Below are 14,300 nucleotides of genomic sequence, written 5' to 3'. Positions count from 1 at the left end.
GCAGGAGGTTCGCCGGCGGAAACGCCCGGCTCGCAGGGACCGTCGCAGACGCCAGCAGGCAGCGCAGGCTGGCGGACAGGATGGTGGACGGGCGACTCCGGCTGGCCCACAGGCACCTACCCGCATTTATGCTCCAGTCAGGGATAGGCGGCCGGTAGGTCCCACCCCGATGGACGAGGATTCAGTCTCAGTGCCCGTTGCTGAGGCCGATGGAGGAGTCTCCCACGTGGAGACCCCACTCCCGCCTCCCCCCGCGGGGGGCCCCGCCCCCTCCTTGGAGCAGTTCCCTGAGGATCCCCGGCCGCACTCTGCGACCCCCGGCTCCCCTCCCCCCCACCCGGAGAGCACTCTTCCCTCCTCCCCCCCTCCCCCCCCCGCCCCCCCCCTCCCTCCTCCCCCGGCGGCCCCCCCTGACTCCTATCCTCTGGCAGATGCCTTTCCATCCTCCCCTCGCTCTCCCCCCTCCTCGCCGCGCGCCCCCATCCCTCCTTCAGCCTCTCCAGGATACTTCGCCAGACCACCCACTGCCCCGGGGCAGCGCAGCTGGGTAGGCCAGAGTTCAGTCCAGCGGCTGTTTCACCGCCACTCCGGGCCAGTGGAGATGGCGATCCTCGCTTCACCCGCCACAGAGTTCGCCCCAGCCTCCCCTGGGGGGCCCCCGCGAGTGATGGGGCTACCAGTGGATTACAGTTTTTTCAGGTGCCTCCAGCTGGATGCTGGCCCATTCGAGACTCTGGTCGCGCCCCTGCGAGTTTGCGTGGTGTGCCATCCCTCGCGTTCTCCTTCAGTGGTGAGCAGCATGGTGGCCTTCTCCTTTCCTCTCAGCGTTGCCCCAGACACAGCCTGGGATTGCAGCTCTGTAGAGGAAGTTCTGCGTGACCAGATACTGGAGTTTTCTCACCACTTCAGCGACCTGGGGCTCACGGATCTACTGCAGACCCGACTTCACTCAGCCCGCATGAGCCTGTTTGGTATAGGAGATTGGCGGGTGGATCCGGTCCACACATCAGTTGAGGCGGTGCTACTGATTCTCCTCCATGCCGCCCCGAGGGTGCAGCCTTCCTTTAGGTACTTATATGCAGAGGATTGGTCTCACGCCTATGCTCTGGATAGGGCGAAGGCGGAGTGGGGCTGGACTCAGACACAGGTCACCCTCTTTCTGGAGAGACTCCGCACCCGGACAGACAGTGATTATTCTCCCTCCAAGCCGGCGCCCAAGACTCCTAGAGTGGAGGGCAGATCATCCGGGCCGGCTGAGAGGGGTGAGCCAGTGGCGGCTTCTTCACTTGCCTCAGCTCATCCATGAGGATCCTCTCATGGAACATCCAGGGTCTCGGTGGACATCGCTGCCACATTGGTCGGGGCAGACTTCGTCAGGAGATCCAGAGGGCTCTCGTTGGAGGACCCATAGATATTCTTTTCATCCAGGAGCACCACCTTTCTGCCGGGCGTACCCGCATCTGCGGGAAGATCTTGCCAGGCAGGAGTCACACTTTTTGGTCCCCGGCATATGGCCCCCAGGGGAACCAGGGCGGAGTATGCATCTCAGTCAGCGAGCAGCTTCTTTCTGAGGTTGTGGACTCTGGCACTCTGGTTCAGGGTCGAGCGCAGTGGGTCATCCTTCGGGTTGGGGAAGACCGCATTGGCTTCCTCAACTTCTACGCCCCTAACGGGGCGTCCGGGAGAGCCGAGTTCTGGAGCACCATCAGGCAGTCCCTCCCCTTGGCAGACCACTGGTGCCTAGGAGGGGATTGCAACATGCTGGAGGACGCAGAGGATAGGATGGGGGGCAGCCAGGAGACCATTCATGGGCCAGAGCTAGCTGCCTGGGAGGAGCTAGTGCTACAGGTGAGAGGCCAGGATCCGTGGACTCTCCCGGAGTTTGGCAGGTTGCAGGGGAGTCTATCTTTCTCGCGCTCGGATAGACGAGCCACAGGCGTTAACCTTTCCCGCATCGACAGATTCTACATTGATGAGTGGGCCTGTGATAGAGGCGGCACTGTGGGCATACTTGCTGGCTCCTCCTTTTCAGACCACTTCCCAGTGCTTCTCCAGATTGAGGACCCTTCGAGAGGAGAGCGGGGCCAGAGCGTCCGGATTCCTGATTGTCTCATAGAGGAGCCTGAGATCGCACTCAGAGTTGAGCAGGTCTGGCAGGAGCTACAGTTCAGGAGAGGCTCGGCAGCCAGTGATCTTGCCAGTGGCTTGCAGGAGATTAGTCGGATGCTCAGACTGGCTGCCTTGGACCGTCTGGAGGCCTTCAGGGAGCAGGAGAGGAGCCTACGGAGGAGTTTAGCGTCCCTCCAGAGACTCCAGGAGAGAGATCCTCTGAGTCCTTGGATCTCTGAGCAGATGGAGACAGCTCGCACTGAGATCAGATCCATCGAGGAGAGGCGGGTGGAGTTCCGATTCCATGCTCGGTCTTCTTTTTGGACTCAGGCTCGAGATAGAGTGACTCCGGATTTCTTTGAGGCGACTGGGCCTCGCTTCAGACGAGAGGGTCTCAGGCGGCTTCGTCAGGCTGATGGCCAGGTTGTGGTGGATCCCCCCAGGGTGCGGGCGATAGCCACAGATTTTTACAGGGTTCTTCTCTCTGCTGAGCCGGCAGACGACAGGGTGAGAGAGGCTAGGGAGGCAGTCTGGAGCTTCACGAGACCGGTTGTGCCGGCCCATCTACAGCACTCCCTTCTCTCCCCCTTCTCGGATACAGAGCTGGAGGAGGCTCTTCAGGCATTACCGCGGGGCAAATGCCCAGGAGAGGACGGTCTTTCAGTGGCTTTCTTCCAGAGGTACTGGGGCCTCCTTCATAGGGGCTTCAGATTGGCATTCCAGGAGATTATGGAGACGGGAGTCATGCCGGATAGCATTGCAGAGGGGTTGATTCACTTGATCCCCAAAGAGGGCGGAGACAGACTGGAGATTAGACAGTGGAGACCGATCACCTTGCTAGGCACGGCCTACAAGGTCCTAGCTAAGGCGATCAGCAGGCGGCTTCAGCCTCACCTTCCGGACATCATCCACTCCACGCAGACAGGCTTCATCCAGGATCGGAGCATTCTGGATAACATTTTCTCTTTCTGGGAGGCTACGGCCTTGGCTAGATTTCGGCAGGAGGATTTGGTGGTGCTCCTTCTCGACTTCGAGAAGGCATATGATCGGGTGGACTGGGCCTTCTTGGAAGGCACTATGGAGAGGATGGGCTTCCCCCCTCAGTGGATCCGTGGGGTATCTGCACTCTACACTTCGGCTCATAGCCAGGTGCTGATACAGGGTGTGTGCGGAGAGAGGTTCCAGCTTTCGCGCTCGGTGCGGCAGGGGTGCCCCTTGGCGCCCTTTCTTTTTCTTTTTGTGGCGGAGGCCATGAGCACCTTCTTGACGGCACAGGATACAGGTTTGAGGGGCCTCCAGCTTCCCATCCGCACCTCGGAGGAGCTCCTAGACTCGGAGTTTGCGGATGACACTGCTGTCTATCTTCAGGGAGGTGAGGAGAACCTCCGCCGCTTCGCCTCAGCCATGGACAGGTTTTGCAGAGCCTCGGGCGCTTTGATCAACTGGCACAAGTCGTGTGGGCTGTGGGTCAGTTCTATGCCCCCCCCGACTTGGAGGCCAGTTGATGGTTTTCAGTGGCTGCCCCCCGGCACTACAGTGCGTTATTTGGGCTGCTATGTGGGCATTGATATTTCTCCGGAGCAGCAGATAGCCCCCCTTCTTCTGAGCATTCGGAAGAAGCTTCTGTATTGGAGTACTGCTCGTTTATCTCTGGCTGGCCGCGTAGTGGTGGCCAACCAGGTTCTGCTCGCTACCATGTGGTACATCACTTCCTGCTGGGCCTTCTCTCGGGCGTGCATTGGCCAGGTGCAGAGGCTCATCAGGAACTTTCTTTGGTCCGGAGGCGATGGGCGACCCGCTAGGGCAAAGGTGGCATGGGCTGTGATCACTCAGCCGAGGGAGAGAGGCGGCCTGGGCATTGTAGATCCTATTTGCCAAAGCCGAGCTTTGCTTGGCAAGCTGGTAGTTCGTGGTCTCCTGCCAGGTGTTGAGCCGTGGAAGGAGCTTCTTGTTTCCAGGATGCTCAGCCGCACTCCGTCTCTTAGCGGCCCCTGGAACCCCAGCATCAGGTGGATCTTTACGGAGCAGCGCTCCAGAGGAGTGGGCCTTGGCTTCGAGGAGCGTTTTGCAGCCAGCCTTCTGAGGGCCTGGGCGCATCTGAGGCCGGCACTCTTCCAGACTCCCCCGGGCACCGATGAGGAGCGCCTGAGGCAGCCATTGATCTGGAACCCCTTGATTCGTCTCCCCAGTGGCCATATGGTTGGCTCGCGGTCTCACGTGTCGTGGGGCCCGTTGAGCTCCGGCCCAGCCCAGTCCCTAGACGACTGGATATGTTTTCAGCAGCTGCCTCCAGAGGCTCAGGAGAGGAGACTCAGTGGGATGAGGGGCAGAGAGTTGATGAGACAGGATATTGAGGCGGCCATCCCCCGGGAGTGGAGGACCCCAGTACAGGACCCTTCACCTCCACAGTGGATGGGTGTCTTTACTCGGCATGAGATCCTCCTTGCGGTCTGCGGCACAGCGGAGAGAGTCGCCCCACTCACTTTCGAAGTGGGAGAGGGTGGCCAGCTTCAGAGGTCACGACTAGATTTGGATGGGTTCCAGGGTTGTATCCTTCAGAGGGTTCGGGTGGTCGGCTTTCATCAGAGACAGTGGTATGTAGACCCCTCACCGGCCTCGATAGGGGAGGATTGTTCTTGGAGACTCTGGGCTTGGGACAGCAAGCCTCTTGTTCGCCTTCAGTGGGACCCAGGGGAGTGGTTTTGGCGAGATCCCTACTCGGCCCCTACCAGCCCTGCCATTCCCTTTTTTCAGTACACAGCGAGGCTGGGGCGGCGGATTCAGAGACACAGGATAGAGAGCACCCCGGCAGCGGCCGAGCATTGGCGGCGACAGGGGCTCTCCCCTGCCTTTCTTAGGGACTTCTGGCAGCGCCTTTGGGCCAGCTTCCGTCCCCGGAAGGTGACACTTTTTCTCTGGCTCACAGCGCATAGAGGATTGGCTGTGGGGGCTTGGCTTGCTTTTGGTAGACACCCAGCGTCCTGCCCTCGGTGCGATCATGCACAGGAGTCACAGCGGCACTGCTTATGGGATTGCCCACAGGCACAGCAGGTCTGGCAGCGCGCTCTCAGGATGGTTTTTGCAGGTTCTCCAGGGGAGATGTTGGTGACATGGGGTGCGGTAGCTTGGGCCACGGATAGCGGCCCTGCACTTGGATATGAGGACGCTCCTGGCAGTGTGACCATCCAGGTCTCTGACAGGGCGATGGCGGTGGTTCCGACGCCAGACTTCTCCTCGGCAGCCTCTCAGGAGGGGGTCGGGCAGAGATGGGAGTTGATCAGCAGCATGACGGCCTGGCACATATGGAGAGCCCGATGCAGGGAGGCCATTGACCACCAGACGACTCCACCGGCGGAGGTCATACAGGCCCTCTGGGTGGACATCATCCACACCTTGAGAGGACACTGGGGGAAACTCCAGGGAGACTCGGATCGCATGAGAGGGCGCCGCAAGGCTTTCCTCCGCACTTGGCAGCCTGGCCCTTTCCTCACCGCGAGGGACGAGGATGTCATTTGGCACTATCGGCCGCCAGTTTGGCTTTTCTCACCTCCTTCATGTATTACTAGGTAGCCCCCCCCAGAGAGCGGCCAGCCACGGGGGGGAGCTCAGGTGTTCATTGTGTTTTATCCCTCCTTGCGAGGTGAGCTTTGTAGCCATATGGCGTTTTCTCATTAACTAATAGAAGGATCTTTTTTCCAGAAAAAAAAAAAAAAAAAAAAGTCACCCTCCTCCATCCACTTCGCATCCATCGGTGAATAGTTCTTGAACTTCACAAGATAGGGAAACTTTACCTCGTACCTTTCTTTACTTGTGTGCCAGTATCTGCTCGGGAATAAGAACCTCATCAAGTTCCTCCGCTTCCGATTGAGCCTCATTTGATACATCCTCAAGCACCCAAAACTTGCTTGCACTCCACCCAAGTCCCTAATGAAGCATAGTAGACCACCACTGGTAAACATAGAAAGAAGTTGCCTTCTGAACCCATGAAGCCTCCGTAAAGATACCACCGGTGACAAACTGTCGGAAGCCATAGCCTTCAACCCATGTTTTGCACCATAACACTTCAACTGCTTCTTGTTCTTGGCCGACTACTTCTTGTCCTTGGTGTCTTTTCTCCTGAGCGTCATCCTTAGCTTTTGCTCTTCACCTCATATAGGCAAAGACACACAATCCAGCACTGCCTCCTGCACTTCCTTTTCACTTTCCACATGTTGAAACTTTTGATGTGACTCTCATGAGACAACCACAAGCTCACCCCCTTAGGAAAGTTGGCGATTGTCCCGGCAAGAGTAATCACGGGCTTGTCTCCCTGAGAAAGTCGATGATGTCCCGGCAATGGAACCTTGTAAACCGGCCTCCAACCTTCAGACAAAACCAAAGGGCGGTCCAAAAACAAACTTGCACACAAAACACTTCAACACCTTTGAGGACCAAGAAAAGGAAAACAAACAAGGGGAGCTAGAGTGCTCCTGCAAACAGTACACGGACACCGATTGGTCCCAAAACGCAGTGGCACCCCTTGCGGTATTTCTTTAATTGATTATAAGAGAGCTTTGATTACAATAAGGCTGGAAACTCAGCCGTCTCAGTAGAACTCCTGAAGCCTGCAAAGACCAGGCTGCATCATGGCTTTATATCCACTCGGCATTCACAAACAAGTCCAGCCATTGTTCACATCAAAAGACTCCCACACATTGAGCCTTGCAAGCTTTCTCCCATGATCAGGGCTGCCACAACCATCGATAGCCTCTCACCCTATGAACAGCATCACACCCTGACACATCCAGTGCTTTTGCATCACAACAAAGACTCCAAACTATTTTCCAAAAGAGAACTCGCATCACAGCAGAGCATACTATACAGTCGACACATCTGTACCAACCCTCTCTGCCTTCCAAGGGTACTATCCATCTCAGTCATGGATTCCCGAACCCCTATCCAATCAGAAGCAAGGCTGTACCAAACATGTGTCCATTCCTGTACCCATTGCCTGCATGTGACCTATCTCCTGGAGAACTAGAAACATGTTTCCTCGAGAAACCTACGACCTGTTTCCACATGAAACCCTTAAGCCTATTTCCCTTTGAAACCTTTGTCCTATCTCCATACAGAACCATTCACAGCACCATTCAACAACAGTGCCAACAACGGCATACATCTAGTTACCTGTTCCCTCATGAAACATCTGGAAACATAGAGATGCCCATAACTGTAGGTCCCTATGTTCCTTTCCAGCAGGAAGAAAACAATCTGCTCCATGAGCATGCAGCCATGCGAGCTTGCATCACTCCCATGCCAAGAAACACCTTCAAGTGACCTTTACTTGCAGCCGGAAACCCAAGCACATAGCTGAATTTGCTGGCAACCAAAAACAGCCCATAAACAGTCTCAAAATAGCCTCGGAATTGCTCATGTTCGTAGCCACATGCACTGCCACGAAACAGTCCATAAACACTTTCCAAAACAGTCCTCAACCAAAGCAAAGAGAAGCTGAAAGTTCCATCCGTTGAACGCCATCGACATGATGTCTGTGTTCATGTGTTCGGAACCACCAAACACCAAGTTGATGCCCCACAAGTATGTAGGAGAGAGAGAAACCCACATGGCTGTGCACTTCCTGCAGCCGCCTTCAGCCCTGCGCCTCCTTCCAACCTGCTGTCCAGCCCCCTTTTCTAAGAGAGAAAACGCACATGTTTATGCTGCCCAATTCCTAGCCAGCCAGAGTAGGCGCACAATTCAGCACCATGCTGCCTATGTGTCCAGAGAAACCAGCCCCCCTGGCCGCCTGTGTGTCCAGAGCAACCAGCCCTTGGCCGCCTGGGCATATATTCTGCAGTACAGCAGCCAACTATCCACTCTCTCCAAAAAGCAAACCAGCACCTGGTATTCAGCAGCGCCTGTATGTGTTCCAGCACAGCCCACCAGCAGCCTTTTCCGAAAAGCAAGAGAGAGAGAGAAGAAGCGTGCTAGTCCAACTCTCAAAAAAAAATGTGTATGCCCCCCATAATAGCATGTGGGCCACGATTCCTTTCAAAAAGGGTTGTTCTTTGATTTTTAAGGCTTTTAAACCTTTGTCCCCTCTAACCCTGTGTCCCCTTGGGTTATGTGAAGAGACTTTAGTCACTTGGCCCCAAACTGGTGCCATTCACACTGTCCACCATGTCCCCGTGCACACCTACATACTGTCCAGAGAAAAACATAGGGTCGTAACAGTTTCCATGAACACGATTAAAAATGGGGTTGTTTTTCTCTGTTGCAGACTAATGCTCTAGAGTCTAGTCTCATGATAGCTCATCATGCTATTGAGATAGGACATATCAGATCTAAAGATTATAATCTCATATGTGTTGTTTCAGCAATACAAGTACGGTGACTTGAAGCTTTGTGAACATAATGGATATGAATTGACAGGACGCGAGGCTGAGGCATGACCCCCAACATACCTCTGGTGTCAAATTTTTCATGCAAATTTTTTTTGTGAAACATTTGGATAATGGTTAATGAAGCAACCATCAACTTCAACAGGGTTTCTTTCGTTGTGCAGGTAAAAATAATATGTGGTACTTGTCCTTTTGCAGTCTTGTGCAATGGTGAGTACATGTTTGCTTCAAGCATTTGGTGCACTATTTATGTAACTTTTAAAAAGACTTTGGAAAAGGAAACCAGAGATGCAAAATGATGAAAATGATTTTCTGGTCTGGAAAACAGCAAGATTGTTGTGCACATTAACATAACCTAAAATCTTCAAAATTTTCAATCCATACAAGGCATATAGTATAGCTACCAGTCTTAACGGAAGTTTACCAAGTCACAGAGGTATTCCTTCTAAAATGGTCACAAATAGGAGGGTCATGTCAGATACAGAACACTCCCCTCACGTGGTACAGGTCAGAAATTGGATGGGCAAGATTTCCCATGCATCCCTTTGCTGGTCCATCACTCCGAGGTGGACTGGATGGACCCTGGTGATGGTAAGGTACTGTTCTGTATCCAGCCTAATTAACAAGGCATAATTGGAGCCACACCTCTTTTTGAAAAAAACATCTCACAAGGGAGGGTTAGAACAGAGAGATTGCTAAATGTGCTGCTGTCTAGGTCAGCAAATAGTATCATCACTTAAGGGCACGTAAGGGCAAAGTGTTTCTTCTTCCAAGGAGGCAGCTGATTATGCATCACCTTTTGCTGAGATTTATTTATCAAAATAGTTGTTTGTGTACGGATCTCCCAATTGATTTTTTGAGTTTGTCAACATTCATTGTGCGAATCACCTTGCTTTGGAAAAATGGCAATGCACTTAATGCATTGCTGCTTTCTATTAACATATATACGTGCTAAGCTCACATTTTCAGCATTAGCAAAAGATCCCCATTCAGGCTTGAGCAACCAATGGAATCTGTTGCTCCACCTTCACGGGTCAGGACACTTAAAGAAAAACTCCATAGATTTTTCAGGGACGACCAAGAAATCCCAACATTTCTTATCAGAAAAGTTCACTGTATTGTTCTTCTTATAGCCATGCCTTCATCATCAGAGCCATGCATATTCCTATGTAGGTGGCTTGAGTGGTATGATGATATTTTATTCTCAGAGACTTCTCTTACTAAGCTAAGATGAGACCATCTCATCCCGATGAAGAGATTCTATGGGGGTTATGCAGGTCATATCTGCCATCACAGGAATCCAATACCCTTGTGGTGGTTGTCCTCATAAAAGGGTGTGGCCCTACCTTTGCATGAGGTCTTACTGTTGGTCAGTGTGGGACTGGGGTTCCAGGGTGCCACTGGAGTTGTGGTGGTGGTGATAGCAGTCATTCGATTGTGGGTAGAGTGTGTGTCACCAACATGGACATTTCCCAGTATAAAAGGCCAGGATGTGTAAATATTTGGAAAGTACAAGCTTTGGGAATGGGGGATTATCTTGGAATACAAAGGATCACACTGAGGAGAGTTGCTATTTTTGGCCTGACTCCAATGAAAATTCTATTCAAGTCATTATGTCTCTAATTGAACAAATACCAAGAGTTGCCAAAGCAACTATGACAAATGGGCTACTAGTTGGGATATTTTTAAATGTAAAAGTTGAGACAAGTGGGCTCACACTTGTCAATTCAGCTATTGTGTGGCTTTTCACTTGTCATTATAGCCTTCTCTTTTCTAGCTCATGGGAGGCACAAATCTATAAATTGAAGCCCTCTCTCGTCATTTGGGGAGGCTCTCTTGCTGCAGACTACCGTTTACTATGATGGTTACATTCTTGTCTACAACACTTTATGGAGAGTTCCTACACTCCCCTCAACAAAAGGTTTCTGTATTTCTATCACCTCTTGATGGCTGCACCGGCTGATTTATGTACTATACCAGTTGCATTAAGATTGATTTGAGGGTTGTATCTGCAATATCAGCCCATGTACTTGCTATATCGACTGAATGGGGGGGTGTATAGGCTGATTTTAGGGTTGTATCTGTTGTATGAGCCCATGTCCTTGCTGTACCGCCTGAATGGAAGGCTGTATTGGCTGCTCGAATCGAGGGAGGGTGTTGGAAGGTTGGCAATTTCGAGCATGTGATCTATGGTTGAGGGTTGTATCTACTGTACCAACCCATGTGCTTTTTGTACTAGTTGAATGAAGGGTTGTACCGACTGATTTGAGGGTTGGATCTGCTATACAAACTGATGTACTTGCTGTACTGGCTGAATGGAGGGCTGTACCAGCTGAATGGAGAGTTGTATTTGTTGTGCCAACCCATGTACTTGCTGTACCCGCTGAATGGAGGGTTGTACCTACTATCTCGCTTGAGGGTTGCATCTTCCGTACCATCCCATGTACTTGCTGTACTGGCTGAATGGAGAGTTGTATCTGCTGTATCAGTCCATGTACTTGCTGTACCGGCTGAATGGAGGGCTATATCTACTGTTTCAGACTTTGTACCTGTGTACCAATCCATGTTATTGTTGTACCGGTTGTACCAGCTCTATTGCATGAAGACGGGTGATTTTTGGGGAAGAATCAGTACCCACACGGAGGTAGATGGATTATATTGTTGGCTCGGCATTTCTACAGCCTATGTACTAGCTGAATTTTATGGTTGCCTCATGTTGGGCTGTGTTATGGCATTCGTATTTGGATAATCTGGCATCTCCCGTGGGGAGAGTAAGGCCCTTAAAGCTTGTACATTATATTTTCTCCTTGGGTAATAAAATACTCCAAGGCGGGTCATCCCATTATGGCCTCTATGCGGTGTCAGCTGTGCACAACTTTCTTTTATGAATGAGAACCTGACTGTGAGAGGCTGAGTAAAGTCCTGAAACACCGCGGATCCACTCCACTGGGAACCCCACCAATCTTGTACATCGTGTCCTCCAGAAAGCTCCAATGAACTCTATCATAAGCTTTCTCAAAATCTAGGAGGGGCACAATGAGGTCCTGCTGCTGCATCCTAGCCGAAGTTGTCGCTTCCCAGAAAGTGAAGATGTTATCCAAAATTCTCCGATCCTGTACAGAACCTATATGAGTGGCATGGATCAAGTCAGGGAGGAAAGGTTGAAGTCTTCGGCTGATGGCCGTGGCTAAAAATCTTGTAGGCGGTCCCAAGGAGGGTGATGGGTCTCCACGGGTCGATCTCCAATCTATCACCACCTTTCTTAGGAATCAAGTGAATCAAACCCTCTGAAAGCCTCTGTGGCATGGCATCTATAATCATAATCTCGTTGAAGGCTGCTCGAAGGCCGCCTTCATGAGATCCCAGTGGCGAAGAAGGAAATTGGAAGCCTGTCCGCCCCGGGCATTTTCCCCTAGGGACAGCCGTCAATGCCTCTGCCAGCTCCTCTGCTATGAAGGGAGTCAATAAGAAGGTCCGCAGACTGGCGAGAACCACCTCTCTCATGTGCCACCAGACCCTCTCACGCACGTCCACCACCTGTGGGGATAATGGGGTACTAGTGAGGAGGGATTAAAAAAAATTAGTGGCAATGGCTCTCACATGCGGGGTTAGAAACAATAGCTCTAGCTTGGCCATGCAACTTGCTTATACCATCTCTCTGCCTATAGGGGCTTGCAATCTCAGAGAAGTCCCCCATGACTCTATCTCCGGCTTGGGTCCAAAAGGAAGCTCTAGCATGGTATCTTTACTCTTCCCTCCTCTCCTCGATGGATCTAATCTTTGTATGAGTAGCAGCAAGCTGGCTCTCAATCCACAGGGCTATCGGGGAGACTCTCCTCCTGAAGACGCTGGAGAGAAGCAAGTCCCCTCCAAATGCTCCTCTCCTGCTCAGGAAATCCCTCCAATCTGCTCTGTGTTGCCTCTTGCAAAAATATGTTGATCTCGTTGAGGCCCGCATCCAACGTGAAGGCGGTAGAACCTGAGATAAAATCCAGTCTCGCCCATATTTGCTTTATCCTGCTGCTGTGCAGATCTCAGGGTCCTATATGAGGCTGTCTAGAATCCTAGTGCTCACATGCCTGTCCAGGCTCTAGGGATCTCCCAAGGACAAAATAATTGGAGCATGAGCAGAGAAAGTGGTGCCTGCCAAGATGCCAATCATGCCTCCATGACCGCAAGCCCACTCATCCACGTAGAATCTATCAAGTCAAGAGAGGTTGGCGCCCGTACTCCTCCTATCGGACCACGAGAAGCACAGGCTACCTGGGTTGCGTCCAAACTCTGGTAGATGCCAAGGGTCCTATCCCCTGAGTGCTAGGGTCAAGTCCTCCCATGAAGAGTACTCTCCGCCTGAGACTGTTGCCGTGCCTCCTCCGAGTCTGTCCTCTGTTGACTCGATCATGGTAAAGTCTCCACCCATGCACCATAAGTCAACCTGAGGAAGGGCCTGACTGGACTGTACTCCAAAAGATGGCTCTACCTGTTGCAGTGTTTGGGGCATCAACATTGAGGAAGCCCACATAGTCCTCTCCAATCCTAATGGTAAACCACTACGCATGCCCAGAGACTATGACACCTGAGCCTGCCCGGCGTCGGCAAGAGCTTCCTGCTCACAGAAATACAAACTCCTCCCTACGTCCCAAAGGGGCCGAAAGAGGGAGATCAAAAAGTGTGACTCCTACCTAGTAAAATCTTCTCACAGCGCGGGGAGTACGTCCCTCAAAAAAATGGTGCTCCTAGAGAAAGAGAATGTCAATGGGTCCCCCAACAACTATAGCTCTATGTAGCTCTCCTCTAAGGATGCCTCGCCTCTGAAAGCACTGAGGCCCCCCTAAACCCTAAATGTTCCATGAGGATATCCTTATATCAATCTCTATGGGAGGCGAAACTATCAGAACTGCCCTCTGCTCGAAGAGTCTTGGGCGTGGGTTTCGATGGGGAGTAATCACAATTGGTCGTGGGGCAAAGGTGTGCCAAGTGGCCACGGATCTTGTCCTCCATGTGTCGCCACTTTGTTCGAGCGTGAGAGTAGGCGTACTCTAAACTCCATCGATCACAATGAAGATATCTGTAAGAGGGGGGGGAGGGGTACTGCAACTAAGATATGAAGGGACACAAAGAGCAGCACCTCCAAGCTGGAAGACACCACCTCCCCGTCCTGATCTCTATGGCCTCAGCCTCCCAGCTCCATCGATCTAGGGGCCAGAGATGGGTGAGCACGTCGGTGATGCACAAATCATGAAGATGGTGTGATACATCTACTGCTTGCCCCTGGAAGACGGCAGCCACCTACTCCGAATCCCACTCCATCCCCAAGGCAGCACTCAAGGGAAAGGAGAAGATCATCACGCCACTCTCTGGCGTGGATGGCCTGGAATGATGAATCGCCACACAGATCCGAATGGGAGCCATTGTCTCTTCAAAAATATCAATTCCTTCCACCGGAAATGATTGGAAGAAACTGTAATCCACAGGCAGCCCCAAGATCTTGGGGGCCCACCTCGGGACTCCGGGGGGAGAGCCCTCACTAGGGAAGTGCCGATAGTCATCTCTACCAGCTCCACGAATCGATGAATCAAACGGCGGACGGAGCTCGCCGGTTGCCTCAACTCTGGATCAGGCATTGTTGGAGGGTGAGGGGAGTGCTCTGGAGAGGCGGAGGGAGGGGGGAATGCAGGCTCAGAAGAAGAGGATAGGGCAGGGGAGACTGCTGCGAGAAGAGTCGAAGACAAGGATGGAGGATGAGGAGGAGGCCGGGGTGGGGGGTGCGGGAGAGGCGGAAGGAGGTGGGAGTGGGTAGTGGGGAGGGGG

At 52.5% G+C, this 14,300-nt stretch overlaps 1 protein-coding gene across 5 annotated transcripts in view; it reads left to right on the top strand.

Moving 5' to 3' along the window:
- The window catches only part of LOC147623571 (G-protein coupled receptor), a 67,638-nt gene that overhangs the window by 32,846 nt on the left and 20,492 nt on the right, over window positions 1–14,300 (top strand). For all 5 annotated transcript variants that reach the window (XM_086820143.1, XM_086820144.1, XM_086820142.1 and 2 more), the window contains 2 exons: window positions 8,466–8,534; window positions 8,654–8,699. In XM_086820143.1, the coding sequence (XP_086676269.1) occupies window positions 8,466–8,534; window positions 8,654–8,699 (115 nt within the window). The remainder of the gene's footprint in view (window positions 1–8,465; window positions 8,535–8,653; window positions 8,700–14,300) is intronic.

Source organism: Cibotium barometz, chromosome 26, assembly GCF_041138505.1.
Source record: "Cibotium barometz isolate CiBa-2024 chromosome 26, ASM4113850v1, whole genome shotgun sequence".
NCBI classification, from domain to species: Eukaryota; Viridiplantae; Streptophyta; class Polypodiopsida; order Cyatheales; family Cibotiaceae; genus Cibotium; species Cibotium barometz.
Note: the sequence above shows the minus strand (reverse complement) of the source record. Positions and strands in the feature narration are given on the sequence as shown.